Below are 26,408 nucleotides of genomic sequence, written 5' to 3' on the forward strand. Positions count from 1 at the left end.
GACACAGGCAGAGGGAGAAGCAGGCTCCATGCACCGGGAGCCTGACATGGGATTCGATCCCGGGTCTCCAGGATCGCGCCCTGGGCCAAAGGCAGGCGCCAAACCGCTGCGCCACCCAGGGATCCCTCATGACCTATTTTAAAAGCAAATATGTATCATAAACTATGGTAAATTTTGTTATGAAACCATTTTTAGGTATTGTGTTCCTATGAAAATTGTTTTCTTTAAGGCATTCAAACTAGATGGGTGGACAAACACCTATTATACTTTATATTTTTTTGTAGAACTGAAAAATCTCACAACATTTTTTAATGTGGGTTTTTTACATCATCCCATTACACAGGAAAGTTTGTTGGGCAACCTTGAAAAAAGGCATTTCTAACAGAAAAATATTTTTCTGTGACTTTTCCTTTTCTGGAGCTGAACAAATCACAATGAGATCAAAACAATCATAAATGATTCTATACCTACGAAATCTGATGCCCTAATTCTGTGAAATGACTGATCATGTCCATTTTCATCTATTGATATAAGGTAAATAATCAATAAAAGGTGGGAAACTGTGTGCCATACACTACTATTGTGTAAAAAGGTATACATCTTTTTAGCATTTTTACACATATAAATGAATATCCACATAAATATTTGCTTATATATGCATAGAACAAGCTGGATAGATACCAGGAAACTCAAGAATGGTTACTTCTAGGGAGAGAGATTCGGTGGGTAGAGGGAATGGAGATGGATAAGGATAAGGTTTTTTTGTTGTGTTAATTATGGACCAAACAAATGTGTTACCCCTAAAATAATTCTGCAGAGATCATGCTGTAGGAGTAGAACTTACCTCACTGGCATAATAGGTGACTACTCTGTCTCCCCACATCGTTGGGAAGGCCCTTCCTATACTGCCCCTGGTCTTGGCTATGATGTTTGCTTTGGCTGACAGGTCTAGAAGCAAACTTGACATAATCCAAAGCTCTAAACTGCAAAGTTGGTCTGGCTGGGCCGTCCTGGGACAGCCAGCTCCTGTCCAGCCCTCAGCTGACTGCAGATGTGTAAATGAGTCTAGCCAACATCAACTGAGCCTGGTCCAGAACCAGAGAAACCCCCAGGATAGGAAATAATAAATGGACAACTGTACTGATTTGTTACACGGCAACAGCTAGCTGACACAATCACTGAAGGCAGGATATTGAGCTGGGACAGGGGAAAGTATGTCCTCACACTGGAAAAGGCTGGGCTCCACTCTAAAAATCTCCCTTTGCAGGCTGTCAGGGGAGAGGTAAGTCTCTTCTAGAACTCTTCCTTCTTTGGATTTCTCTGGTTGTTCTAATCTGGGAAGCACCGGGTCAGTGCCAAGAACCCATAGCTCTCCTCCAGACCCTCTCCCTTCGGTAATATGCCAACTTCACCAAAGGGGCTGAAACTTTTATCCAATTAATTTTATTGAACAAATGCCTACTCGATCATAAAAACTTCAACCACTAACAGGCTAGCTAGAGAAGCACAGATAGTACTTTGGGTCCACTGTCGTGGACATTTATCATTCTGAACCAGGAAGCAGTGGGTCTTTGTGTGGTGGAGATGGGGGCTGTCTGGCGGATGCGGAGGGGAGGCCCGGCCCTGTGGCTTCCTCCCTGTGTGACCCTGGGCAAGTCACTGAGCTTCTCTGAGCCTCAGTGTTCTCATGGGGAGGCTAGGGTCTCTCCCCTCGGTGCTATGAGGTCAGAAGTGAGGTGTGAAAGTGCTCGGTGCAATGCCTGGCTAGGGGAAGACTTTATCTTCCCGCTGGTCTGCGGCAGTGTCTGGAGAGTCGCTGCTGCTCACAGGCTTCTCCTCCCTCTGGGAGCTCAGAGGTCGAGTTAGGTGTGGCAGCTGCGTGAAGGTGTCGCTACACTGGGTGCGTGGGTAGGCCTTCTTGTCAGTGTGCGTTCTCTGGTGTCGGATGAGGGCAGACGAGAAGCTGAAGGCCTTGCCACAGCTGCTGCACTCGTAGGGCTTCTCCCCGGTGTGCACGATGTGGTGCTGGATCAGGTAGGAACGGTTGCTGAAGGCCTTGCCACACTCGTGGCACGTGTAGGGCCGCTCACCCGTGTGGGTCCGCTGGTGCAGAGTAAGCGAGGAGCCCTGGCTGAAGGCCTTGCCACACTCTGTGCACCTGTAGGGCTTCTCACCCGTGTGGATCTTCTGGTGCTCAATGAGGGAGGACACATGGCTGAAGGCCACCCCGCACTCTAGGCACTTGTAGGGCTTGGCGCCTGTATGCACCAGGTGGTGCTGCACCAGGTGGGAGCGGTTGCTGAAGGCGCGGCCGCAGTCCTGGCACGCATAGGGCCGCTCACCTGTGTGCACGCGCTGGTGCTGGCTCAGGTGTGACACCTGCGTGAAGGCCTTCCCGCACTGTGTGCATGCATATGGCTTCTCGCCTGTGTGGATACGCCGATGCTCCGTGAGTGAGGCGCTCTGGCTAAAGGGCGCGCCACACTCGGGGCACGTGTAGGGCTTCTCACCAGTGTGCACACGCCGGTGTTGCGTCAGATGCGCGATTTGTGTGAAGGCCTTGGCGCACTGGCTGCAGGCGTAGGGCCGCTCGGCCGTGTGTGTGCGCTGGTGGCGGATGAGTGCCGACGAGAAGCGGAAGGCCTTGGCGCACTGGCCACAGGCATATGGCTTCTCGCCAGTGTGGATGCGCTGGTGCTCCAGCAGGGATGAGCGGTTGCGGAAGGCCTTGGCGCACTGACCGCATGCGTAAGGCCGCTCGCCCGTGTGCACGCGCCGGTGCTGGGCCAGGTGCGTGGGACGCGCGAAGGCCTTGCCGCAGTCGGTGCAGTGGTGCGGCCGCTCACCCGTGTGCGTGCGCCAGTGTGACGCCAGGTAGGAGCCCTGGCTGAAGGCCTTGCCACACTCGGGGCACGCGTAGGGCCGCTCGCCTGTGTGCGTGCGCTGGTGCAGGGTCAGGTGCACGCTCTGGCTGAAGGCCTTGCCGCACTCGGCGCATGTGAACGGCTTCTCGCCAGTGTGGGTTCTTTGGTGCAGCGTGAATGCCGAGCAGTAGCTGAAGGCCTTGCCGCAGTCGCCACACTTCCACGGCTTTCTGGGGCCATCCTCTCCCTCCTCCTCGCAGGCGGCCTTCTTCTGCTTCGGGGGCCTTCTAGGTGCACTGTGCCCCTGGGGCCTGCTGTCGGCTGGGGGAAGGGGCAGGCTCGGGCTGGTGCCCGGGACCTCGCTGGGTTCATCCTGTGCCTGCACAGTGGCCTCGGCAGTGTCCTCCCCGCGGGTGGTGGCCTCTGCCTTGGGACAGCTTTCCAGCTTTCCCTGCAGGTCCTTGAACTGACCTTCTTGTTCCTGGGATGGTCCCACTTCAGAGCCCTGGGTGGCAGCCATGGCCAAGAGACCTTCTTTCATCTGTGCTTCCTGAGCCACTGTCTGTTTTCACATCTTCGTTACTAGATCTGAAAGGAAAGGGAAAAACCAAATAGGTTGGTCATCTGTCCCGGGCTGGAGAAGATGTCGTGCAGAGTCCCAACCGCCATACCACTGGCAGTTCGGCTCAGATGTTCTTTGTTGCAGGGTGGTCTGCGTCCTTCACGATGTTTAGCAGTGCCCCTACTTCTACCCATTGATTGCAGGTAGCATCCCCGACAAGGTGTAACCACCAGAAGTGTCTCTAGACATTTCCAAGGGTCCCTTGGGGGGCAAAATGATCCCTCATTGAGAATCACTGATTTAACAGAACTGAAAACAAGTTTATTTAAAGATTTTATTTATTTATTTGAAAGAGAGAGGGACAGCATGAGCAGGGGGAGGGGCAGAGGGAGAGAGAGAAGCAGACTCCCCATGGAGCAGGGAGCCCCATGTGGGGCTTGATCCCAAGACCCTGGGATCACAGACCTGAGCTGAAGGCAGATGTTCAACCACTAAGTCACCTAGGGACCCCTACTGAAAACAATTTTAAAAGATCCTTGCAAAACCATGAATCTGACAGCTCTTAGATATACCCTTGCAACCTGGTACTATAGCCCAAAATGTGTCCCCCTCCCTCGAAGTTCATAGATCAAAGCCTGAAGTGATGGTGTCTGGAGGTGAGAGCTTTGGGAGATAATGAGGCCCCCCATGATGGGACTAGTGTCCTCATAAGAGGAAAACAGGCCAGAGCTTCCTCTCCAGCATGTGAGGACACAGTGAGGAGGAGACTGCAAGCCATGAAGAGGGTGCTCACCAGAACCCCAACCATGCTGATGCCCTAATCCTGGATTTCAGTCTCCAGAAGTGTGAGGAAATAAACTGTTGTTGAACACAGCAAGTCTCTAGTACTTTGTTATGCCAGTCTGAGAAGAGAGTTTTGTTTTCTGGAAAATCATACACAGAGGAAGAGGGGGCTCCCAACTCCACACATAATATACTGTGGGAGCAGGCACTGGAAGACCCACTGGCATCTTCTAGGAAAGCTGTAGACACACAATCCCTATAGCCCAGTAATTACATTTTCTGGAACGTGAGCAAGAGAAGCATGCATACGTGTGTACCCGGAGGCCTGGCCAAGATTGTAACAGTCCAACACCAGAAAACAATCCAACTGCCCATTAACAAGGGAGCAGTCAGATAAACAGGGTCATACAATGGAGCATCTCACAGCATAAACACGAATGCTGATCAGCTGCCGTACCGGCTCAGAACCTCAGACACACAGTGTTGGCAAACAAAGCAAGATGCAAAGAATTTATCAGGTACGATGCATTTTAGGTAAAAATAGTCAAACTCAATCTATTTTTTAGGGATTATGATCATGTGGCAAAGGTACACTGCTCCACTGTGGACCGGCAGCCTGTGACAAATGCAGGGCTTGGCCCCTCTGCAGGCCTGGCAACTTGGAATATGCTTTTTTAACAAGAGGCTCAGGCGATTTGTAGGCACAGGAGTGTCTGAGAGGTGCTGGTCTTGGCCACTCCGAAGCCACTTTGGGTGTACTGGTACAGTGGCAATAACTAGCACCTGCTGAACACAATGTTATATGCCTGGCATCCTTGAAGCTTTGGCATGTGTTAGCTTACTATTCCTCACATTATTGAGGAATAATGTTCCCAGAAGTGACAAGCTAGGTCCCACAGCTGGGTACCTGGCTCCAGAGCTTACCCTCCACAATGCCCTTGTCTACCCCCAGCTCATACTTCTCCAACCATGAGCCTCACCCTGTTCCACAAATATTCCAGGAGTGCTCCTGCCTCAGAACCTTTGCACTGGCTGTTCCATGCCTGGAATGTTCTTCCCCTGAGCCCAGGCCTGAGGGAAAAGACTTCTGAGCATAGACCCAGAGGTGAAGGAGTGAGTGTTCTGGGCCATGAGTGCAGCAGGGGCAAAGGTTCTGAGCCAGGACCACAGCTTGGGTGACAGAGGAAATGCAAAGGTGCTGGGCAGTGGGGGAGGGGGTGGAACAGAACAACCAAGGCAGGTAGCAGGGGGAGACTAGGTATGGTGGCGGCAAGGGTCAGACCAAGCAGGGTCTTGTGTGCAGCGGTAAGAACTCTGCTGGTGGGAGGCAGGCTGGGCTATGCCCAGTTCTGGCACCATCTTCAGGCAGTCCTCAGGCTAGAGTTAGCCCAGCTGTGTCCCCAGAGAGCTGGACAGTGGTACCCACCTTGTAGTCTTGAGAGTACTGGGTCCTGTCCATGTCACTCAGGTAGTAGCCCCTGCTCTGACCACCATGTACCAGGGGGTCCAGTCAGCATCTGTGAGAGAAAGAAATGGCAGCCATGAAGGGAAGATGCTGGGGCAAAGGCAGGTGGGCAGAACCAAACACAGGGCGTTTTCTGTGTGCGTGTGGGAGGGTATGCAGATTCAGGGCGGGGTGAGCTGGGCAGGGTCATGCAAAGAAACAGGCAACCAAAGGGGAGACACGGGGATCCCTGGGTGGTGCAGCGGTTTGGCGCCTGCCTTTGGCCCAGGGTGTGATCCTGGAGACCTGGGATCGAATCCCACGTCGGGCTCCCGGTGCATGGAGCCTGCTTCTCCCTCTGCCTATGTCTCTGCCTCTCTCTCTCTCTCTGTGTGACTATCATAAATAAATAAAAATTAAAAAAAAAAAAACAAACAAAGGGGAGATACGGACACACTCAGAGGCAGACACACATATCCTGTTACACAGATATGCATGGAGTCACACAAAATCACACATGCCGTCCCGCCCCACACAGACAGCACCCACAGGGACACACCCAGACATGTGCACAGTCCTATGCAGCAGGCAGAGCTTCACATGTGCACAAAGTCACACACACACAGGGTCTCCCCTAAATGTGGAAATACAGCGACCCCAGGTTTGCACAGGGTCTCATACACATCCTGTGACATCTGAAGAGATCTCCACAAGTGGTTGTGTTCAGACACGCAGAATGACACAGGCATGCTCAGGCTGACCAGCTCCAGGATAGTAGACACACCCATCAAAACACTGTGTACAGTGGCACACCCAGACACGCAGAGTCCCACACCCCACACCCAAGAGAACATGTTCCACACACCAGCACACGTGACACAGGTCTCCAAGTGCAGACATCTGCTCAATTCTGCATGCTGCTTCCCCTTTACAGGTACATGCCCGTATGTCAGTCATGTGTAAACACACAGTGACTTAGAAGGGATGGCCTCACGTGCAGAGTTGCACACACAGGGCACAAACTGAGGTAGCCACCCTCACGCAAACACACAGGGACAGAATCACATGCATGGCTCACACCTGCATGGGCACACAGGTGCAAACACACGATGACATGCGGGGACGGATGGTGTTACAGGCATAGCTACACCGGCACAAAGTTGTGCAGTCACACACGTGCAGACACATGGAGACAGGTGGGGTGGGGCACACACGCACGGGGACACGTACATGGTCACACACCTGCATGGGGGCAAAGTTGTGCAATCGCGCACGTGCAGACACACGAAGACACGCGGGGCGGGGTTCACACGCACACGGCGCCCGAGTCACGGACGTACACCGACACGCACCCCCGCGCACACTCACTCGCGCACGCGCACACCACACACCGCTGCCCTCGCTTCCCGGCACCAGCTCTGAAGGCCTCGGGCAGCATCCCCCGAGGTCGGTCAGGTTCTCCTGGGTCTGGCCCTGCCCGGCCGGTGCGGACCCCAGAAGCCCCTGGTCCCGCGGGGGCGCGGACGAGCCGGCAGCACGGGTCACCGCTACGACCACCCGCGTGGGCCTGAGCGCCAGGCCGGTGCGGACTGCGCGTGCGTGCCGGGACAGCGAGAGCCCGCGGACCGCTCCCGAGAACTACGACTCCCGGAAGGCATTGCGCCGCCGCCCTGGGGGCCCGGAAGTTCTCGGCCCAGTGCGCGGAGCGGGGCCGCAGGACGGCTCCGAGTGGTGGGCGGGGCCAGTAATAGGGGGCGGGACTCTTCCTCAGAGGAGGGGAGGGGCGGAGTCGACAGGCTTACAACTGGATCTGAGCTGCTAAGTCACTTATCGCAGGCGGTTCCAACCCACAGCTCGAGGTGAAGTCGTGGAAAGCATTTGTCTCAGCAATTTGCTCTAATTCCCTTCCACAGCAGAGCAGGTGGCAAATCCATAGATGTGGGCCAATGGTTATAATAGCAAACATGTACATCTACGGGACTCCTGGCCAGCCAGTCTTTTATTTATTTTTTTAATTTAATTTTTTTAAGATTTTATTTATTCATTCATGAGAAAGAGAGAGGCAGACATAGGCAGAGGGAGAAGCATTCTCCCTGCGTAGAACCTGATGCAGGACTCGATCCCAGGATCCTGGGATCATGACTTGAGCCCAAGGCAGGTGCTCAACCACTGAGCCACCAGGTGCCCCGAGAGGGAACATCTTCTTCAAAGAATGGACCATGGAAACAGCTCAAACATTCTTTTCCTTAAAATACGATTTTTAAAGCCGTTTTCTTTAGAAAGCTATATTTAACTGCTATGGGCTGAATTGTGCCCCATCCTCCAAGAAAAGGAAGATGCACATGAATCTGAACCCCCAGTATCTCAGGATGTGATCTTATTTGGACACGGGGTCTTTACAGAGGTAATCAAGTTAAAATGAAGTCCTTAGGGCGGGCCCTAATGCAACATGACTGGTGTCCTTGAATACAGAGGCAGATACACAGAAGAGGTACACATTGCAGGGGTGAACCACATACACCTGATGCCTGCACAGAAAGACCTGAATCAGCATCTCTATGTCGTTTTGGAACGTAGGTGAAGTTTGCTGGGGTGAGGTCCAGAGCCAACTACCAAGAAAGAATTTGTGAGACGTCTTTAGTGCAAAATAGTGGTTTTCTTAAGGCACGGGGACAGGACCCATGGACAGAAAGAGCTGCTGCCCCTGGGGTTGTGAGGGGTAACTGATTATATACTTGGGAGTTGGGGGAGGTAAGGAAAAAAGGGAGGTGTTCAAAAGAATTTTTGTATGCTAAAGAGGACCTACGAGATACTGGAGGCTTTGCCATTATCAAGTTAAGATTGTTTTTCCATCTAGTAAAGCATTAACATTAAGATGGTTGGGAGTTTTTGGGGCACCTGGGTGGCTCGGTGGTTGAGCACCTGCCTTTGGCGCAGGTTGGGATCCTGGGTTCCTGGGATCAAGTTCTGCATCGGGCTCCCCGCAGGGAGCCTGCTTCTCTCTCTGCCTGTGTCTTTGCCTCTCTCTGTGTCTCATGTCTCACATATTTTATAAAGAAAATCTTAAGAAAAAAAAAGATAGTAGGGAGTTTCCTTCTGGAAGTTAGGTTATTGTCAAAAATGTTTTGTTCCTGTAAATTAATAAGACATTTGTAAACCAAGGGAAATTCATGTCTTGCAGGATTGTGATCTTTATCGGTTAACTGTTTTTCCTTTCCCTTAGCTTTAGGGCAGCCAGGAGTGCTGAGGAAGGTCACAAGTATCCCACCTGGTGGAGGTGGCTCCTCTGCGGGGTGTCAGCTTGTGGTTTGTCCTCAGCTAGCCTTCTTTTAAAAAACATCTCATTTAAATTCAATTTTCTGACATACAGTATAGCCCCCGTGCTTATCTCATCATGTGCCCTCTTTAGTGCCAGTCATCCAGTCACCCCATCCCCTCACTCTCCTCCCCTTCTGCAACCCTCTGTTTCTCAGAGTTAGGAGTCTCTCTCATGGTCTGTCTTCCTCTCTAATTTTGTATTATGTTAAGTGAAATGAGTAATTATCAGCTAGCCTTCTGTTCCCTCATCACATCTGATTCAATCAGGGGAGACTGGCCAAGCCCACTCGTGAAACAGCATCATAGGAGTCTCAAGGGGACATAGGTCGGACAGAGGTGTGCAGAGAGGGAACAGAGATAAATGTTAGCTTTAAGTGTAATTAGAGAAATCACCAATAAGTCTTATTTCCAAAAAGATAAAAGAGGCCATATGTATGTACACCACAGTGCTTATAATTATGCTCTTCAGTTACCTCCAAAGACCCCTCCCTACTCTTTCCTTAAACTAGTGTGCTGATCACTTGGGGGCACTGTTGCCCCACAGAAGGAAGGATAAAATCTGCTCAAACAAAGACTTTCCCTCAAAAAATAGGGGAAAATAGGATTCCATGGGGGTTGCTGAGTGCCAGGGGGAGGCCAAAAGGTCCCTCAAGCCGGGTGGGGGTCGTCTGTCCATTCTGCCCAGGAAAGGCACTTTTAGGTCCCTTTCCCCAGAAAAACTCCTTGCACACAGGCTCCTAGAAGTGCAAGGAATGCACTTGAAATGGACACGTTTTCTTGAATGTAATTTTGTTAGAGCAAGAAGAGGTGTGGTATTTTCCTGCCCCCTCACCTCTCTAGGGCCTGGGTTGGTGGGCAGGAGGGTCAGTGACACAAAGATATCACCATGGTTCATGAGTGTCACTGGTGTGACTTTGTCTTTGACCCTAGCAGCACTGATGTGAGAGGCAATCAGAAAGCCCCAGGGCTTCCTGGCTTGCTCTGTGCAGACTCCAGGTCCCAGCTTCTGCTGGGTGCCCCCAGCCCAGCCAGTGATTTGCTTCCCCTGATCCTAACCCTGGGATGGTGCCCCAGGGATGAAGTCCTCCATAGCAATTCACACAACTGTTTTTAAAAATTATATTCCAGTCTATCCTATTTTATTTCATTAAAAATATACTGGTCATGCATGATAAATGGGATTGATTACACCATCCCTCATATAGACCACCTCCTCTGGAGACAGCTGAAAAACTCTGCGGTTAAAAACACCCATACAGGAGCTAGACTTTTATACCTTGGTCCCTGGCTAAGCCATAACAGTGGTGTGACTTTGGTGAAGGCATGTCAACTCTTAGTTCTTCCTACATGTAAAATGGGATGATACAGGGAATGGCACCCACCTCTTCTGCGTGGTGCAGTTGAAAGTATACAGAATAGTGTCTGACCCACAATAATTCCCTTAAAAGACTCAGAAGTATGATGATGAGGATGATGGTACCTAACCAGATTGGCCAGATTAGTTTTGATCCCAAGGAATACAATATTTATTTATTTTTATTTATTTCTTAAAGATTTTATTTATTTATTCATGAGGGACACAGAGGGAGGCAGAGATATAGGCAGAGGGAGAAAAAATATGGAACACTTCACGAATTTGAGTGTCATCCTTGCACAAGGGCCATGCTAATCTTCTCTGTATCATTCCAATTTTAGTATATGTGCTGCCAAAGCGAGTACCCAGGAATACAATATTTAATGTTTAAAAACTACTGACGCCTTAGGACTCAATTTCTTCATTGGCAAAGTGGAGACAAAAAAAATGTACTTCCTTCATAAGGGTATGGTGAGAATTATGGAGACGATCCAATCATTCAACAAATCTATATATTTTTCATCTACCTATCCATCTATCTACACACACATCCACACACCCATCCACCCAGCCATCCATCCACATATCACATATCTATCTTTCTATCACCTTTTTTTTTTTTTTATTATCTACTGTGTGCCAGAACTGCTCTAATCACTGGTGATACACCTACTAACAAAATTAAAATGCCTGTTCGGGATGCTTGGGTTGCTCAGCGGTTGAATGTCTGCCTTTGGCTCAGGGTGTGATTCTGGAGACCTGGGGTTGAGTCCCCCATTGGGCTCCCTGCATGGAGCCTGCTTCTCCCTCTGCCTTGTCTCTGCCTCTTTCTCTCTGTGTTTCATGAATAAATAAATAAATAAATAAATCTTTTTTTTTTTTTTTAAATGCGTGTCCCTCCCGGGTCTTCCATTCTGCTGGAAGAAGAAAGACTCTTATCCAGTGAATAAGTTAATTATCTAGTATTCTAGAAATTGATAAATGCCGTGAACGAGAGGCACCTGGGTGGCTCAGTGGTTGAGCACCTGCCTTCGGCTCAGGGTGTGATCCCGGGATCTGAGACTGAGTCCTGCTCCCTGAGAGGAGCCTGGTTCTCCCTCTGCCTATGTCTTTGCCTCTCTCTCTCTGTGTCTTTCATGAATGAATAAATAAATCTTTAAAAAAGATGCTGTGAATGAAAATAGAGCCCGGCAGTAGGGGGGAATGACATTGGAAGGATATTTTGGTTATATATTTTGGTTAATACTTTCTTCAGGGACTGCCACACTGAGGAGGTGTTAATTAGGCAAAGATACAGGGAGGTGAAGGAGAAACATGTTTTTGAGAGAAGGTATGGCAGGGGCAAAATAGGTGAGCTGGGAATATCCAATCCTTGGAGCACTGGCACAGAGCCTACAATGTGCTCCAGGTGGAGGGGACAGGGTGTCTTATAGGAGATATAATGGGATCTGGGCCATGTAGGGCTTCCCAGATCACTCTAAAATTTTGGCTTTCATCCTGAGCGTGATGTGGAGCCAGTAGAGGATTTTAAGCAGAAGAGTAGCCATTATACGATTGACCTTTTAATAGGATGACTTTGTTGAGATGACAGTAATGGTATAAGAGTAGCAGGTGACAAGCACGGGGGATGGGAGAGTAAACCTTGTATGGATGATGGCGATTTAAACAAGGAAGACAGTGATGGGGATCTTAAGAGGTGTTCTGATGTCCACCATATTGGAAGAGAAAACCAACAGGATTGGCTTATAATTTATACATACAAAACTATGGTAAGCATGACACCAAAGTTTTCAATATCAAGTAACAAACCACCAAGTTACTATTAATTGAAATGCTGGAAATTGTGGTAGAAGCAGGTAGGGTGGCTCTCCTTAGGATCTCTACAATGGCTCTCTTCATTCCAGTTCTCTTTCAGGCATTAGCTGGAAATTTACAGAAGGTGGGTTTTTTTTTTCTTAATAAATTTATTTTTTATTGGTGTTCAATTTGCCAACATATAGAATAACACCCAGTGCTCATCCCATCAAGTGCCCCCTCAGTGCCCTTCACCCAGTCACCCCCACCCCCCACCCACCTCCCCTTCCACCACCCCTAGTTCGTTTCCCAGAGTTAGGAGTCTCTCATGTTCTGTCTCCCTTTCTGATGTTTCCCACTAATTTTCTCTCCTTTCCCCTTTATTCCCTTTCACTATTTTTTATATTCCCCAAATGAATGAGACCATATAATGTTTGTCCTTCTCTGATTGACTTATTTCACTCAGCATAATACCCTCCAGTTCCATCCATGTGGAAGCAAATGGTGGGGACTTGTCGTTTCTAATGGCTGAGGAATATTCCATTGTATACATAAACCACATCCCAGAAGGTGGTTAAATGAGGGATTCAGCTTCATGGGGGAGGATTGCAATAGCTGTGACTTGAGGAATGCAGTGTTCTGAAAAACAAGAAGTGTTTAGATGGAAGGTGAGGCATCTGCATGATTTCCCCAGGGGTCTACAGTTTGCTTAAGACCATGGTAAGAACAGTGTTAATCTACCAATTCTAGTTGTATAGAAAACTTTCACTTTTTAAAAATTAAATTAAATTTTTATAGACAGGTCACAAGCCTTCATTGAGATGAGGAAACAGGTTTTATCATTCCAGATCTTTACTAATATTTTTTACTAATATACTTCTTCAAATATTCTGTGAATTTTTTTCTTTTTCTTACAGTACATGCTCACAGTAGAGAATCTGAAACAATAAGAAATGGTAAAATGAATCCTCAGGCCCCAGACACACCTCCTGGAAGATGCCCCTGTCTCCCGTTAAAATGCATCGCATTCCACTTCAAAATTTATCGAATTGAGTTGAAATTATCTAGCTGGTATAATGCTATATACTGTAGACCTTTGACTAAATGTTCATTAATTTTAATTTTGCTTTTTTGGGGATCCTGGGTGGCTCAGTCAGTTAAGCATCTGCCTTTTGCTCAGGTGATGATCTCAGGGTCCTGGGATCAAGTCCCGAGTTGGGGGCTCCCTGCTCAGTGGAGAGTCTGCTTTTCCCTCTCCTTCGGTACTCGCTCTTTCTCTCTCTCAAATAATAAATAAAATCTTTTAAAATGTTTAATTTCTCTTCTTAAAAGAGGTCAAAGCCATTTTTAAAAGAACATTTCACTTTAAAATAGAAATAGGGAAGAGCAGAGAAAGGGGCTCAGGGACATATGTATTTTTGAAACTATTCATTTCCTAGGACTGTCATTCCAGGTCTCATAAACTGAATGGCTTACAAAACAGAAATGTGTTGTCCCACAGTTGGGGAGGCTGGTGTGGGAGGGCCGTGCTCCCTCTGCAGGTGCATGGGGAGGCCTCCGTTCTAGCTTCTGGTGCTCCCTGGGCTTGTGGCTTATCTTCATGTGCATGTGTGTACAAATTTTCTCTTTTTGTGAGGATACCATTAGTGCTCAAAGCGTACCCTAATGTTCTCATCTTATTTTTAAAAAAAATTTTAGGGTCACCTGGGTGGCTCAGTGGTTGAGCGTCCTTCTTTGACTCAGGGCATGATCCCGGGGTCCTGGGATGGAGTCCTGCATCGGGTTTCCTGCGTGGAGTCTGCTTCTCCCTCTGCCTATGTCTCTGCCTCTTTCTCTCTCTCTCTGTGTCTCTCATGAATGGATAAATAAAATCTTTTAAAAAAATTTAAAAGGGTTTTATTTATTCATTTGAGAGAGAAAGCACAAGTAGGGGAAGTGGGAGAGGGAGACAGAGAAGCTGGCTCCCCGCTGAGCAGGGAGCCTGACAAGGACTCCATCCCAGGACCCCGGAATTATGACTCGAGCCTAAGCTGGTGGCTCAACCTACTGTACCACCAGGCGCCCCACGTTCTCACCTTAATTTGACAACCTGAAAAGACTCTACACCTACATAGGGTCACCTATACAAGGACTGTGAATTAGCATTTCAACATGTCCCTCTTGAGAGGTGGACACGAGTCAACCCAGAGCAGCGAGGAAGGGCTTCACCCAGCCACGTTCAGCTGCGGGAATGTGAGGACAGGGAAGGCAGGCAGCTGCTCAGGCATGGGTGGACTTTCCAGAAGAAGAGAGAGAAGGTATGAAGGGATAGGCCCTGGGAATGTGTTGTGTTGCTTGGTGGTGGATTTACACCAATGGCGAGAGGAAGTGAGAGATGAGGGCAATGAGGAATGATGAAAGAGCAGAAGTACCAAGGCATTTTAGGCACCAGTGGGGTTAAGGCATTACTGAGATCAAGTTGTAGAGAGGGGAGCTCACCTCAGTGTAGGCAGCGACCTGGGAAGGAGCCACTGAGGTAGTTTATAGGAAAAGGTTACTGGAAGGAGGAAGTCAAGACTCAGGAAAATCAGGGTATTTGAGGCATCACTTATGATGATTTTCTTTCAATCTTAAACAATGACAACTATCTAATAACAGCATGTGTGTGCAGGTTAGGCACCATGCAACTTCTCCAACATGGGAATTAGGACAATTCCACTATCATCTCCTGTTCTACCTTAACTTTCACTCATGATTACTTTACATTTTAATCAGCTACCACTGACAAGCCAGCTCAAGAAGATCTGCCATCAGAGGAAGGAATGTAGAGAGACCAAATGTTGAAAATGTGAACCACAGGAGTGGCAGTTCATGGGGTTTCAGAAAGATACTGAATATTGCTGTGCATCCCTCACGTGTAAAATATCCAAAGCACCATTTGTTTTTGTCATTAAGTTTCCTACCACAGTATTCAGTGACTGGCTGATGCTGAAAGAAATGGAGCTTTATGAAAACACTGGCTTTGTCTTGCATAGCCCTCCAAATGTTAACAGGGTCACAGGCTTCACCCCACTACTTTCGCAATCTGCCACCAGTCTGGTTGCCATGCCTGCAGCTTCTCCTGCAGAAAATCAGGATGGAGTGTCAGGAAGGGGAGGGCCCGTTGTCATGGAGACCTGCAGCAGAAAGCCTGACTCTGGCTGAAAATGGAATTCAGTATTTGAGAAAAGGAAGCTTCAGGGTGATTTCTTGAGTAGAGGTAGACCCCCATCCCCGGGGCTCCTGGCAGGGATTCCTGACTCTTCATCAGAGACTGGCACCGGAGAGTGTGAGGTGAGCTCCCCCGCAGACGGCTCCTAGGCCCCCTCCTCACTGACTCCCAGGGCGGCTGCTGCTGCCTGAGACTCCACAGACTAAGTTCTCTCTACATCCATAATCTCTCTGCACAGACACCTAAAGCAGGGCTTAGAGGCTACCGGTGTCCTCAGATGGGGACTTCCTGTTCCAATGTCACCTCATCCAGGTGCTTCCACCCCCACCTGCATGTCCGCAGACCCTCTCCCCTTGTCTCCTGTCCCTCCACTACCCTTTATTCCCCTTTGAATTTCTGCTGGGCAACCAGAAGAGTGAATTAGTGACGGCACTCCCCCAAATAGTCCCCCCAGGGGTTCACTGTTCCCTCAGAATGAAAGCCAAATTTTCCCATGGCCTACTTGGCCCTGCTGGGATCCTCATGGTCCTACTGATTTTATCTCCTCCTCAGTTGCAGCCACACTGGCCTCTGCCTGAGCCTCCAACCCCAGGACCTTTCCACCTGCTGTTCCTTCTACCTCTCCTCACCTGGGTCTTCATGGGGCTCCATCATGTCTGCATTCAGGGCTCAGATAAGAGGTCCTCCTCAGGGAAGATCCCACTCCCCATTACCATCCCCAGAGAACCTCCACACACCTCACACCACACACCCGCCTTATTCCCATTATGATGCTGATGCTTCCTTCATTCCCACACTTGTTTATTGCTTCTCCCATCACTGGAATGGAAACTCCTTGGCGTGTGGTAGAAAGAACAGAGCTAAAGTTCTGGTTTTCTGCTGGTACCAGGCTTGTCACCAGGGAGTGTGAAGGCCCAGAGAACAAAAATAGCCATAAGTGATTTCTTGTCAAAAAAAACCCCACAATAGCATATTCTGTTTGTTTTTCTCTTTTTGTCAGGGAAATGGGAATCATGGGGACTGACGAGAGGGAGACTGTCAGAGGTTTGAGAATAGGAGAATAGGAGTGCGTGGCTTTTTTATTCATCTACGTGCATATTTAAATCAGCTGGAATTCAGGGGGGAAGTGGTGTTGGTGAGGGTGACCCCCCACCCCCCACACCTACAAGGAAGAGAGGGATTTCCTGATGGTGTATGTGTCTGTATTTCTGATGTGTTTTCACCTGGGAAGGATCCCTCCCAGGGCCAGCCCAGGCCTATGGATAGTGAACAGCTGGCAGGGAGCATGTCTGCATGCGTATGAGCCAGGGCAGAGCCCACACCCACCACGTGCTCTGTCAGGCTGTCCTGGGTGGGCTGATATCCATGGTCCTTCACCCTCCAGGGCAGGAACAGGGCACATCAGGGCAGTCCCGAGGCTCGTGAACCCCCAGAAATGATTCAGAGTGGCCAATCCTAGGCCTGCTCACTCTGCCTCACCCCTTCCTTACCCGCCCCGCCAAGTCTGGAATGCCCAGTCCTGGATGCTCAGAGACAGGATGGGATGTGGATGCGGGAGACCTATGCTCAGGGCCATGCAGGCCAGAGAACTGCTCTCTGAGCCTGGCATTTCCATCTGTCAGATGCAGATCTTCCTAGGCCCTCGCTCCAGCCAGGGGTCCTGGCCTGGCTCTGCCTGTAGGCACACGGCCCAGGAAATGAGTGAGTGTGAGGTCCAGTGTGCATGGACTCACCCAGCTCAGTCCACCCGGGGCTGCAGGAATCCTACCTGAGCCCTGTGACGGCCCGAACCCCGAATGTGCTCCGTCATTGTCACTCAGGAAACAGCCTTATTAAACTACAGCAAAACCCCAAATAGATATAAACCTGTTTGTTATAAAAGGATCTCATTTATTTTCTCTGCTTTATTGTGGGGGAATGCCTCAGAGTTCATCGAGTACCCACGCAGTCAGTAGATGGCACTCTTGAATCACAGAAAAGATTTTCTTAGGGTTTTATTTATTTGAGAGAGAGTGATGGGGTGTAGGGGTGGCAGAGGGACAAAGGGTGAGATGGAAGATCAGACTCCAGGCTCATCACAGAAGCAGGCAGCAGGGCAGAGGGAGGCAGGGTGGGAAGTGGGGGAGGGAGGTGGAGGAGGGAGCCTGAGGCCCAGGGGAGGCGGGTGAGGGAGGGGTGGTGGGGGGAGGTAGATGAGGCTGGGTCTCTATCCTCTGACCCTGAGATCAGGAACAGAGCTGAAATCTAAGTCCCTGGTTGAACCAACTGAGCCACTTAGGCACCCCTTTAGGATCTTTTTAAAATTAATTTTAAAAAAGATTTTATTTATTTATTCATGAGAGACACAAAGAAAGAGGCAGAGACACAAGCAGGCTCCCTGTGGGGAGCCCGATGCGGGACTTGATCCCAGGACCCTAGGATCATGACCCGAGCCAAAGGCAGATGCTCAACTGATTGAGCCAACCAGGCGTCTCAGGATTTTATTTTTTAAGCAATCTACACCCATGGTGGGGCTTGAACACAACAATGCTGAGATCCAGAGTGGCTCATTCCTCCAACTGAGCCAACCAGGCACCCCCAAACTTTTTCATTGTGAAACAGAATACATATATAGAGAAAGTACACAGGGCAAAATTTAACAATGCAATGAATTATTCAACAGTTGTCACGTATAACCATACCCAAGTCTAGTAAATTAACATATTTTGGTATCTCCAAAGACACATTCATGCTTTCAACCACCACCCTCTCTCTTCCCCCAGAAGATAGACATAATCCAGGAGTCCAACAGTAGAATTTTTTGAAAAAGATTTTATTTATTTACTCATGAGAGACACACAGGAGAGAGAGGCAGAGAGACACAGGCAGAAGGAGAAGCAGGCCCCTTGCAGGAAGCCTGATGTGGGACTCGATCCCGGACAGGGGATCACACCCTGAGCGGAAGGCAGAAAGTCAACCCCTAGCCACCCAGCCGTCCCATAGAATTTTGTTTTACTGTTTCTGGACTTTCTTTCTTTTTAAATATTTAATTTATTTATTTGAGAGAAAGAGAGAGCATGGAAGGGGTGGAGGAGCAGAGGCAGAGGGAGAAGGCCACTCTTCGCTGTGCAGGAGCCCGATTTGGGGCTTGATCCCAGGACCCTGAGGTCATGACCTGAGCAGAAGACCGATGTTTCACTGACTGAGCCACCCAGGCACCCCCGTTTTTGGACTTTCTATACATGGATTCATACACTAGATGTTTTTGGATGTCTTATTCACCAAATTTGTGAGATTTAATTGTGTTGTATGCGAGTGTCACATGGTCATTTTTACTGCTTTTTTTTGGGTGAATTTTTCTTGTATTCCTATGTTAAAGGACATCTGTGTGGTTTATGTTTTGTCGCTGCTGTGAGCCTGATGTGTGTCACGGAGTTCACATCCATGTGTTACCACTAAACACACATAGGAGTAGAAATGCTTTGTCATAGCATCTGTATGAGTTAAACGTAGATCCTGACAAATTTATTGCTATGGGTGACTAATTTACATTCCCTGCATCAGTGAATGAACATTGCCATAAATCCTTCATTCCAAAATGTGGCTGGAAGTGTCATTTTGATGTTCGCTGCACGTGAGGGTTTGTGGTAATTTCTCATGACTTTTCTTTTGCATTTTCCTGTTAACAAATTTGAGTTTTTCATATATGGAATGTCTGCTCAATATCCCTTTCCTGATGTGCTAGTTTCAATTTCTTTCCCAGTGTTTTCTACTGAAAAAATTTTTTCCTCTCCTTGCTTTATACGAATTACTTCTGTACTCAGGATAGGAGCTATTTTTCAAATGTATGCATTGCAAATAATTTCCCATGCCATACCTTAATTTTTCATTTCTCCCTTTTGGTTAGAGTACTTAGTGTTAATGTAACAACCCAATTGCACTGGGTTAGAGGTTTGCATATAGCCCAGAGCATGGATCTCGTATGGTCCTCCAAGAGTTGTTTTTTTGTTATTACCTCACCTTTACTCTTTCCTTTAGAGGAAACTTAAGTTTGAGACCACAATGAGATGTCACCTCACCCCTGTCAGAATGGTTTAATCCAAAGGCAAGAAACAGGGGCACCTGAATAGCTCAATGGTTGAGCATCTGTCTTTGGCTCAGGTCATGATCCCGGGGTCCTGGGATTGAGTCCCATATCGAGATCCCCACAGGGAACCTGCTTCTCCCTCTGCCATGTCTCTGCCTCTCTCTGTGTCTCTCATGAATAAATAAATAAATAAAATCCTTAAAAAAAAGACAAGAAACAACAGATGGAGAAATAAGAATCTTTGCGCAGTGTTGGTGGGAATGCAAGCTGGTGCAGCCACTGTGGTCCAGCCAGTATGGAGATTCCTCAAAAAGTTAAAAACAGAGCTACCATATGACCTGGTAATTCCTTTGTTGGGTATTGACTGGAAGAAAATGAAAACACTAATTCAAAAAGATACACACACCCCTTTGTTTATTGCAGCATTATTTACAGTAGCCAATATATGGAACTGAGGTCCATTGGTAGATAATAAAGAAGATGTGGTGTGTGTACACAATGAAATATTCTTTGGCCATATAAAGGAATTTCTTGCCATTTGTGAAAACATGGATGGAGCGAGGGGGCATTATGTTGGTGAAATAAGTCAGAGAAAAACAAATACCATATGATTTCACTTATATGTGGAATCTGGAAAAAAACCCAAAAAATAAAAAGCAAACACACTTAAACAGAATAAAGTGGTGGTTACCAGAGGAAAGGTGGGTGGTGAGGGTGAAATAGGTGAAGGGGATTAAGAGGTACAGTTATAAAAGAAATAAGTCTCAAGGATTAGAAATACGGCATAGAGAAGAGAATAAAGGTTAATAATGTTGTAATAACGTGTGCTGATGGATGGTGACTACACTTACCTTGGTGAACACTGCATAATGTACAAAACTGTTGAAACACTACATTGTACACCTGAAAGTAATATAATATTGTGTGTTAACTACACTTCAACTAAAAAAGAAAAAGACTCGAGGAAAACATGCCAGACTGCAAATAGGGGAGATTGTGGCACATTTGAAGTAAATGTCATTTTTGCTTTTTGCTTTGTGATTGTATTTTTCCAGTTTTCTTCAAGGAAAATGTTTTTTGTTTTCAGGAAGAAAAGTATGTTAGTCAGTTTACTTAAAAAAGTAAATGAATTTCATATATTAAAAAAAGGAATAGTATGGGACTGAGAAAAATTCTTTTTTTTCCCTCTTCATCGTTGTGAATTGGACTAGAGCCATTTACTGAAAACACTATTCTTTCTTCATTTTTCTGCCAATGTCCTTTTTTCCCTATAAGTTAAACAAATCGTGTATATGCCTTGGTGCTCTGTCGGTGAAGTATCTGCCTTGGGCTCAGATCATGATCCTGGGGTCCCGGGATTGAGTCCCACATCAGGCTCCCTGCTCTAAGTGGAGTCTGCTTCTCCCTCTGCTCCTCGCCTTGCTCATGCTCTCTCTCTCAAATAAATAAATACAATCTTTTTTTAAAAAAAGGAAAACTTAAAATTATTGGCCACTCAAATTTATACCATGCTCCTGTCTGTGTCATTCTTCTTTCATGCTTCTTTTTAATTTAATTTTTAATAAAAATGTATATATTTAAGCAAACTTCCAGCACTGGATACAGTATTACAAGTGTAGCCCACTCTTCAGGAGATCTCCAGACTTTTCTACCTCATATAAGTGCAGCTTGTCCCCGCTGACCAGCCTCTCCCCATCCCCACCCCTGGCAATCACGGTTCCACTCTCTGCTTCTAAGTACTCGACTGAGATCACACAATCTTTTTTGAGAAAGCTTTGCCTTCATTTCTTTGGGGCCAACACACCAATCAAAAAAGGTACTTTCTATAGAAAGGGCTTTTGAACATCACTGATAGACTCCACTCCCCTCATTGTCTTTGGACAGACCGAAGGCCAAAGGGTAACCATGTGCTGTTTCAAGGTCATATGTCTCAAGGTCACAAACAGGCCTGACTAACTCTCCTGGTCTGCCTGGCACTGAGAAGTTTCTGGGATGCAGGATTTCCAGTCCTAAAATCGGGACAGTCTTGGGAAAGCTGGGATGGGCTGGTCACTGACAACTTGGAGGGGCCCTGTCTTTGTGTGGCCAATGTTTATTTTTGTCTGTGTTCACACATGATTACAGGGTGGTTTTATTTCTGCCTCACCATTTCATGGTCGCAGAATGGCCTTGTATGAGGTTCCCACTCCGGGAAATTGCAGGTGTCCCACGGGAGAGTGTCAAGCCTGTCCAGTCACTGTGGGCTTCCTCCTTCACATCCTTGAGCTCTTTCTGGACCACCACAGCTGGGACTCCTCTGTCCACTCCACAAACGGGAAACATGATTCTCAGGAAGGCTCCAGAGCTGGTCCATCATGTAGTTGGACCATCTTCACACACCCAGACCCTGAATCTCCACCTGCAATAATCTGCCTGCCCTGAGCAGCCCAGATTCTAGGGGGAGGGAGCCATCCCTTACACCAAACTTTTCCTCTAATGGCTCTGAGAGATCTGTAAAGTTTGTTTTTCCAGAATTGCAGTCCAACCTTTGCTAATGAGCATCCCCAGGTGGTGCCCAGGAGCCTCCAGAGACCACGGGGGAAGGGGCTCCCAATTACTCACCTTTCTCTACTTCTTCAGTTCTCCCCCTGCCTTGGCTCCACTGATCCCCACCGAGCTTTCCAGAAACTCTGTGGGAGACTGAAGAAAAAGATACAGACAGAGGGAGACAAGATGTGTGTATTCTCAGGGAAACTGCTTGGGTAGGTGCTAGGGACCAAGATATGGTACATGGGCTCCTTGGAATGATTTTCTTGTTCTCCCCAAAGTGTGAGGGCAGCTGGATTCCTGCCTGTGTGTGGTCTCTTCATGGAAGGAAGGGGTGGAGTTCCTGGATCAGACTCTGCTGGAACCTGGTGTGTGGCTGGATATGGGAGAAGAGGATGTGTAACCTGATACAGCTTCATCTGCCTATCCACCCTTCCATCTACGCTTCCTTCCTTCCTTCCTTCCATCCTTCCATCTATCCACCCATCCATCTGTCCATCCATCCATCCATCCATCCATCCATCCATCCATCCATCCTATTACCTCTGCTTGGCATGCTCTTCCCTCTTCCTCTTGGCCATGCTAATCAGGTCACTTTTCCTCCCAACACTCTTCCCTCATTTCCTTAGGAAGCATTTTAATCTCCTCATGTCAGAAACTCAAATTCCTACAAGTGCTAGGCAGATACTATATCATTCCTACTGTGCTTTATCCTAGTTTCAGACATGTCCTCTCTCATGCCCTCAAATGGCAGTGTTCAATTTGGGTGTCAGGTTGAAGGAGGAGATGAAGGTATACAACATATTTTCTTCCCCATTAAAAAAAAATGGTAGCCACTGTTCTCTCCTTCACAGACACATACCTAAATATTCCCATATAATTACTACCTCCATCAAACTCACTTCCACACTTCTAGTCTAACAATATATTAGAAATATGTGTATATATGTATATCAGTATAATTTCCTTATTCTTTTTGCTTCTGCAGAGTGTTCTTGTCATGGATGGGCCACAATTTCTTTACCTTGTCCCATATTTTTAGATCTGGAGATAGTTTTCCATCTTCTGGAATACAACCCAGCATTTATGTTTTTAAAAATGCATTTGAGGGGGACACCTGGGTGGCTCAGCATTGAGCATCTGCCTTCAGCTCAGGGTGTGATCCCTGGTCTGAGATCGAGTCTCACACTGGGCTCCTTGTGGGGAGCCTGTTTCTCTCGCTGCTTATGTTTCTGCCTCTCTGTCTTTCGTGAATAAATAAATAAATAAAATCTTTAAAAAATGTTTGAGGGGCACCTGCCTGGCTCAGTCAGAAGAGCCTGTGATTTTTTTTTTGAGCCTGTGATTCTTGATTTCAGGGTTGTGAGTTTGAGCCCCATGTTGGGTGTACAGATGGATTAAGTAAATAAATGAATAAATTTAAAAAATTAATGTGTTGGAAAATAATCCTTTTGATCTCAGTTTGCACATGTGACCCACCAGTACAATAAACTCCCAGAAGTTGCAGATCTTGGAAAAGGGTACAGGCAGATATAATTTCAGGGACAGGAGCACAGTGGGAACAGAGTCTTAGCATTTAGTGTACTAGTGTTACTTTTCAAATTTTTCTTTAGTCTATCAACTCCTTGAGCATGGGCCTTGTTTTTTGTTGTTGTTGTATTTTCGTTCCCCACTGTAATTTCATTGCCTGGGATAGAGTCTGGACCAGTTAGAAGCTGCTCTGACATGTTTGTTGAACTGATGAACAGATGCATTAAAGAAACAACGAGTGAACCCATTCATAAGTGGATTCATGAGTCAATAACTCAGTTATAAATGAACGAATGAAAGAACCTAATAAACAAAGGTAGAGAATCAGTGAATGAAAGACCCAATCCTTTCCCTGATCCATCAATCTGCAAATGTAACAAATGGATGGCTATTCTATCTGGATGGGTCCATGAGTGCTTCTGAATGGTAGCATGCATCAAGCAACCATTCTTCAGCAAGGGCCATAGAGATACAGGGATGAAGGGGTAAGAGTTTGTGCAGCAGTGCCCAGGAACACAGGAGTGTTGGTGCCTTGAAAGAGTCCAACATTATTTATAAAAAGCTGCCAGTTTCTCAACGACCTCTCAAGATTATCCATATTTTCCCACCCAGCTGGAGTTTCGGAAGGGCATGGGCAGCCAAAACAGCACAGAGGAAGTCTACTTCATTCTGCTTGGGCTCTCCCAGTACCCATGGGCTCAAACCATCTTCCTCTGCCTGATCTTCCTGTCCTATATCATCAATCTTTTCGGGAACAGCCTCATCCTGTTCCTGATCTGCTATGCTTGATCCCCGGCTCCAGACGCCCGTGTACTTCTTCCTCTTCAACCTGCCCTTCCTGGACGTGTGCTACACCATATCCAGCATGCCCCAGATCCTCATCAACTGCCTGGTGACCATTCACATCATCTTGCTAGGTTGATGCTTGGCCCGGATGGCTGTGGGACTTTATCTGGGTGTAGTGGAGTGTCTCCTGCTGGCCACCATGGCCTATGATCACTGTGTGGCCATTGTTGACCCCCTGTGCTATTCCAGGCATATGGGGCCCTGGCTTTGCAGCCTGTTGGCTGGGACCTCATGGTCTGTGGTGTTCCTGCTGACTGTGGTCCCTGTGCTGACCATGCCCTTGGAGTTCTGTGTTCACCAGGTCATCAATCACTTATCGTGCGAGCTCCTGGCCCTGCTCAAGCTTGCCTGCTCTGACCTGCAGTTCTATGAGTCACTCATGGTGGGCACTAGTGCCCTGACCCTGCTGGCTCCTTTTGCCTTCATCATGGCCTCCTACAGAAGGATCTTGGTGTCTGTGCTGCGGCTGCAGTCCGCAGGGGGCCATGCCAAGGCCTTTTCACATGTGGGTCTCACCTCACAGTGGTGGCCCTCTTCTATGGCATGGCCATCTTCATGTATATGATGCCTCAGGACAAGATCATCCATGACTGAGATAAGATAATCTCCATGTCCTATGGCATCCTCACCCCCCATGATGAACCACCTCCTCTACAGCCTGTGGAACAAGGACATGGAAGGTGCCTTCAGGAGGCTCTTGGGGAAAAAGGCTGACTTCTAAGATGTGGGGCTGAGGAGGGAAGAAATAAATTGGTATTCTGGATTGCCTTGTTGGGGCTGTAAACTTTGAGTTACTTCTTTGCAATCATTCTGTGTGTATTACACACACACACACACACACACACACGAACTCATATTTTAAAAAAATATTTCATCTGAGGAAGTGAAGGAAGAGCCAATTAGGATGTGTGTGTGTGTGTGTGTGTGTGTGAGAGAGAGAGAGAGAGAGAGAGAGAGAGAGAGAGAGATGTGGACACAAAAGAGATTGTCCCATAAATTCTCAATAGCTGAAGGGGAAGAGGGATGGGTGGCTGTTGTCTGACTCTTGGGGCTGGTTCAGGACACGATGGCCAGCCTCCAGCAAGAGCTGCGTCTAGCAGCTTCTGTGGCCTTAGGAACTCCTCCAGGAAGCTGCACACCATGGGCTTGTTCCAGGGGTGCAGTGCTACTGCCTTGGGGCCCTGCCACTATACTTTCTAGCCTGGGCTGTGTCTTTCTGGCCAGCATTGTGAAAGGGCTGGGATTATACCTACTTACAACCTCATGGATTAAATGGATGCTGGAAAAGACATGGGGCTTTGGGATCAGAGACAGAGAATGATAGGACTCATGGCTGAAATTGTAGGTGCCAACGATTTATGTTCATTTGCTTTGGTTCTCCACATCCTCTGTGTCCCCCAGGGGCAAGAGCAAAGGGCTTGTGGCGGAGAGCTGCCTGTGCATGGATTGTGCTGCAGGACAGGGACCCTGGGTTTGCAGGGTTTACTCTTGTATGGTTGGTGGAAGTGTCTGCTCTTCATGTAGGAGATACCTCTCACACTGCAAGGTTTCGCACAGCAAACACAGCCCTGACAAGTGGCTGGGTGGGGTGGAGTAGGCAGGTTTGCACTGCTGGCATATCCAGCAGGCATGTGGTGTGCTCCAGTGTGGTCCTGTTGGGCAAAAGGGAGCATGGAAGCACCTAGAGTCACAGATTATGGGTTCAGTGACAGCTAAGGGAGGCAGGTGATGCTCATACACACAGGGGTGACCTCAGGCATATGTACAGAATGAGGTGAGGTCGAGGAGCCCCATTGTTTTATAAAGAAGAAGAGAAGCCCCAACTGTGGGGTGGGATGTGCCTACAGCCGCATATCAAGTCGGCTTGTGTGTTTCTTTTGTCACTCAGGTCACGTGGTACCTGTCGTGTGACAGGAGCCAGGCTGGGTAGGAGGAAAGAAGAAAGAGGACATGGGGTAGGAGACGGAGATCAAGACCTTCCAATGGAGGCAGATTCTCGGGAAGGAATGGAAGGGCACACAGAGGAAGCCCGAAGGATTTGGGAAGCAGGAGGCTGCGGATGTGCAGATGCTGACCAAGGGAGCCAGAGAGGCAGTGAGAAATGAATCAGAAATGCGGTGCTAGGGGACAG

The 26,408-nt window shown here is 47.9% G+C and overlaps 2 protein-coding genes, 1 non-coding gene and 1 pseudogene across 9 annotated transcripts in view; 2 read left to right on the plus strand and 2 right to left on the minus strand.

The window, feature by feature from the left end:
- ZNF71 (zinc finger protein 71) overlaps positions 1-26,408 on the plus strand; it is a 192,131-nt gene that overhangs the window by 68,884 nt on the left and 96,839 nt on the right. The window lies entirely within an intron of this gene.
- ZNF835 (zinc finger protein 835) lies at positions 69-7,262 on the minus strand. 7 transcript variants are annotated; one of them, XM_041743748.1, is made up of 3 exons: positions 7,045-7,262; positions 5,636-5,726; positions 69-3,452 (listed from the first exon to the last, which is right to left on the minus strand). In XM_041743748.1, exon 3 carries the CDS (start codon positions 3,403-3,405, stop codon positions 1,765-1,767), a length of 1,641 nt encoding a protein of 546 aa, XP_041599682.1. In that variant the 5' UTR covers positions 3,406-3,452; positions 5,636-5,726; positions 7,045-7,262; the 3' UTR covers positions 69-1,764. The 7 variants fall into 7 exon arrangements, with proteins under 7 accessions (XP_041599682.1, XP_041599678.1, XP_041599683.1 ...); XM_041743744.1 differs by having other exon boundaries at positions 5,636-6,049; XM_041743749.1 differs by having other exon boundaries at positions 7,022-7,262.
- Positions 5,702-24,991, plus strand: LOC121484687 (annotated as a pseudogene).
- LOC121485895 lies at positions 10,584-10,690 on the minus strand. Its single transcript, XR_005986401.1, has one exon. It is a non-coding gene; the product is annotated as a U6 spliceosomal RNA (small nuclear RNA).

This window comes from Vulpes lagopus, chromosome 2 (assembly GCF_018345385.1).
Source record: "Vulpes lagopus strain Blue_001 chromosome 2, ASM1834538v1, whole genome shotgun sequence".
Lineage (NCBI taxonomy): Eukaryota > Metazoa > Chordata > Mammalia > Carnivora > Canidae > Vulpes > Vulpes lagopus.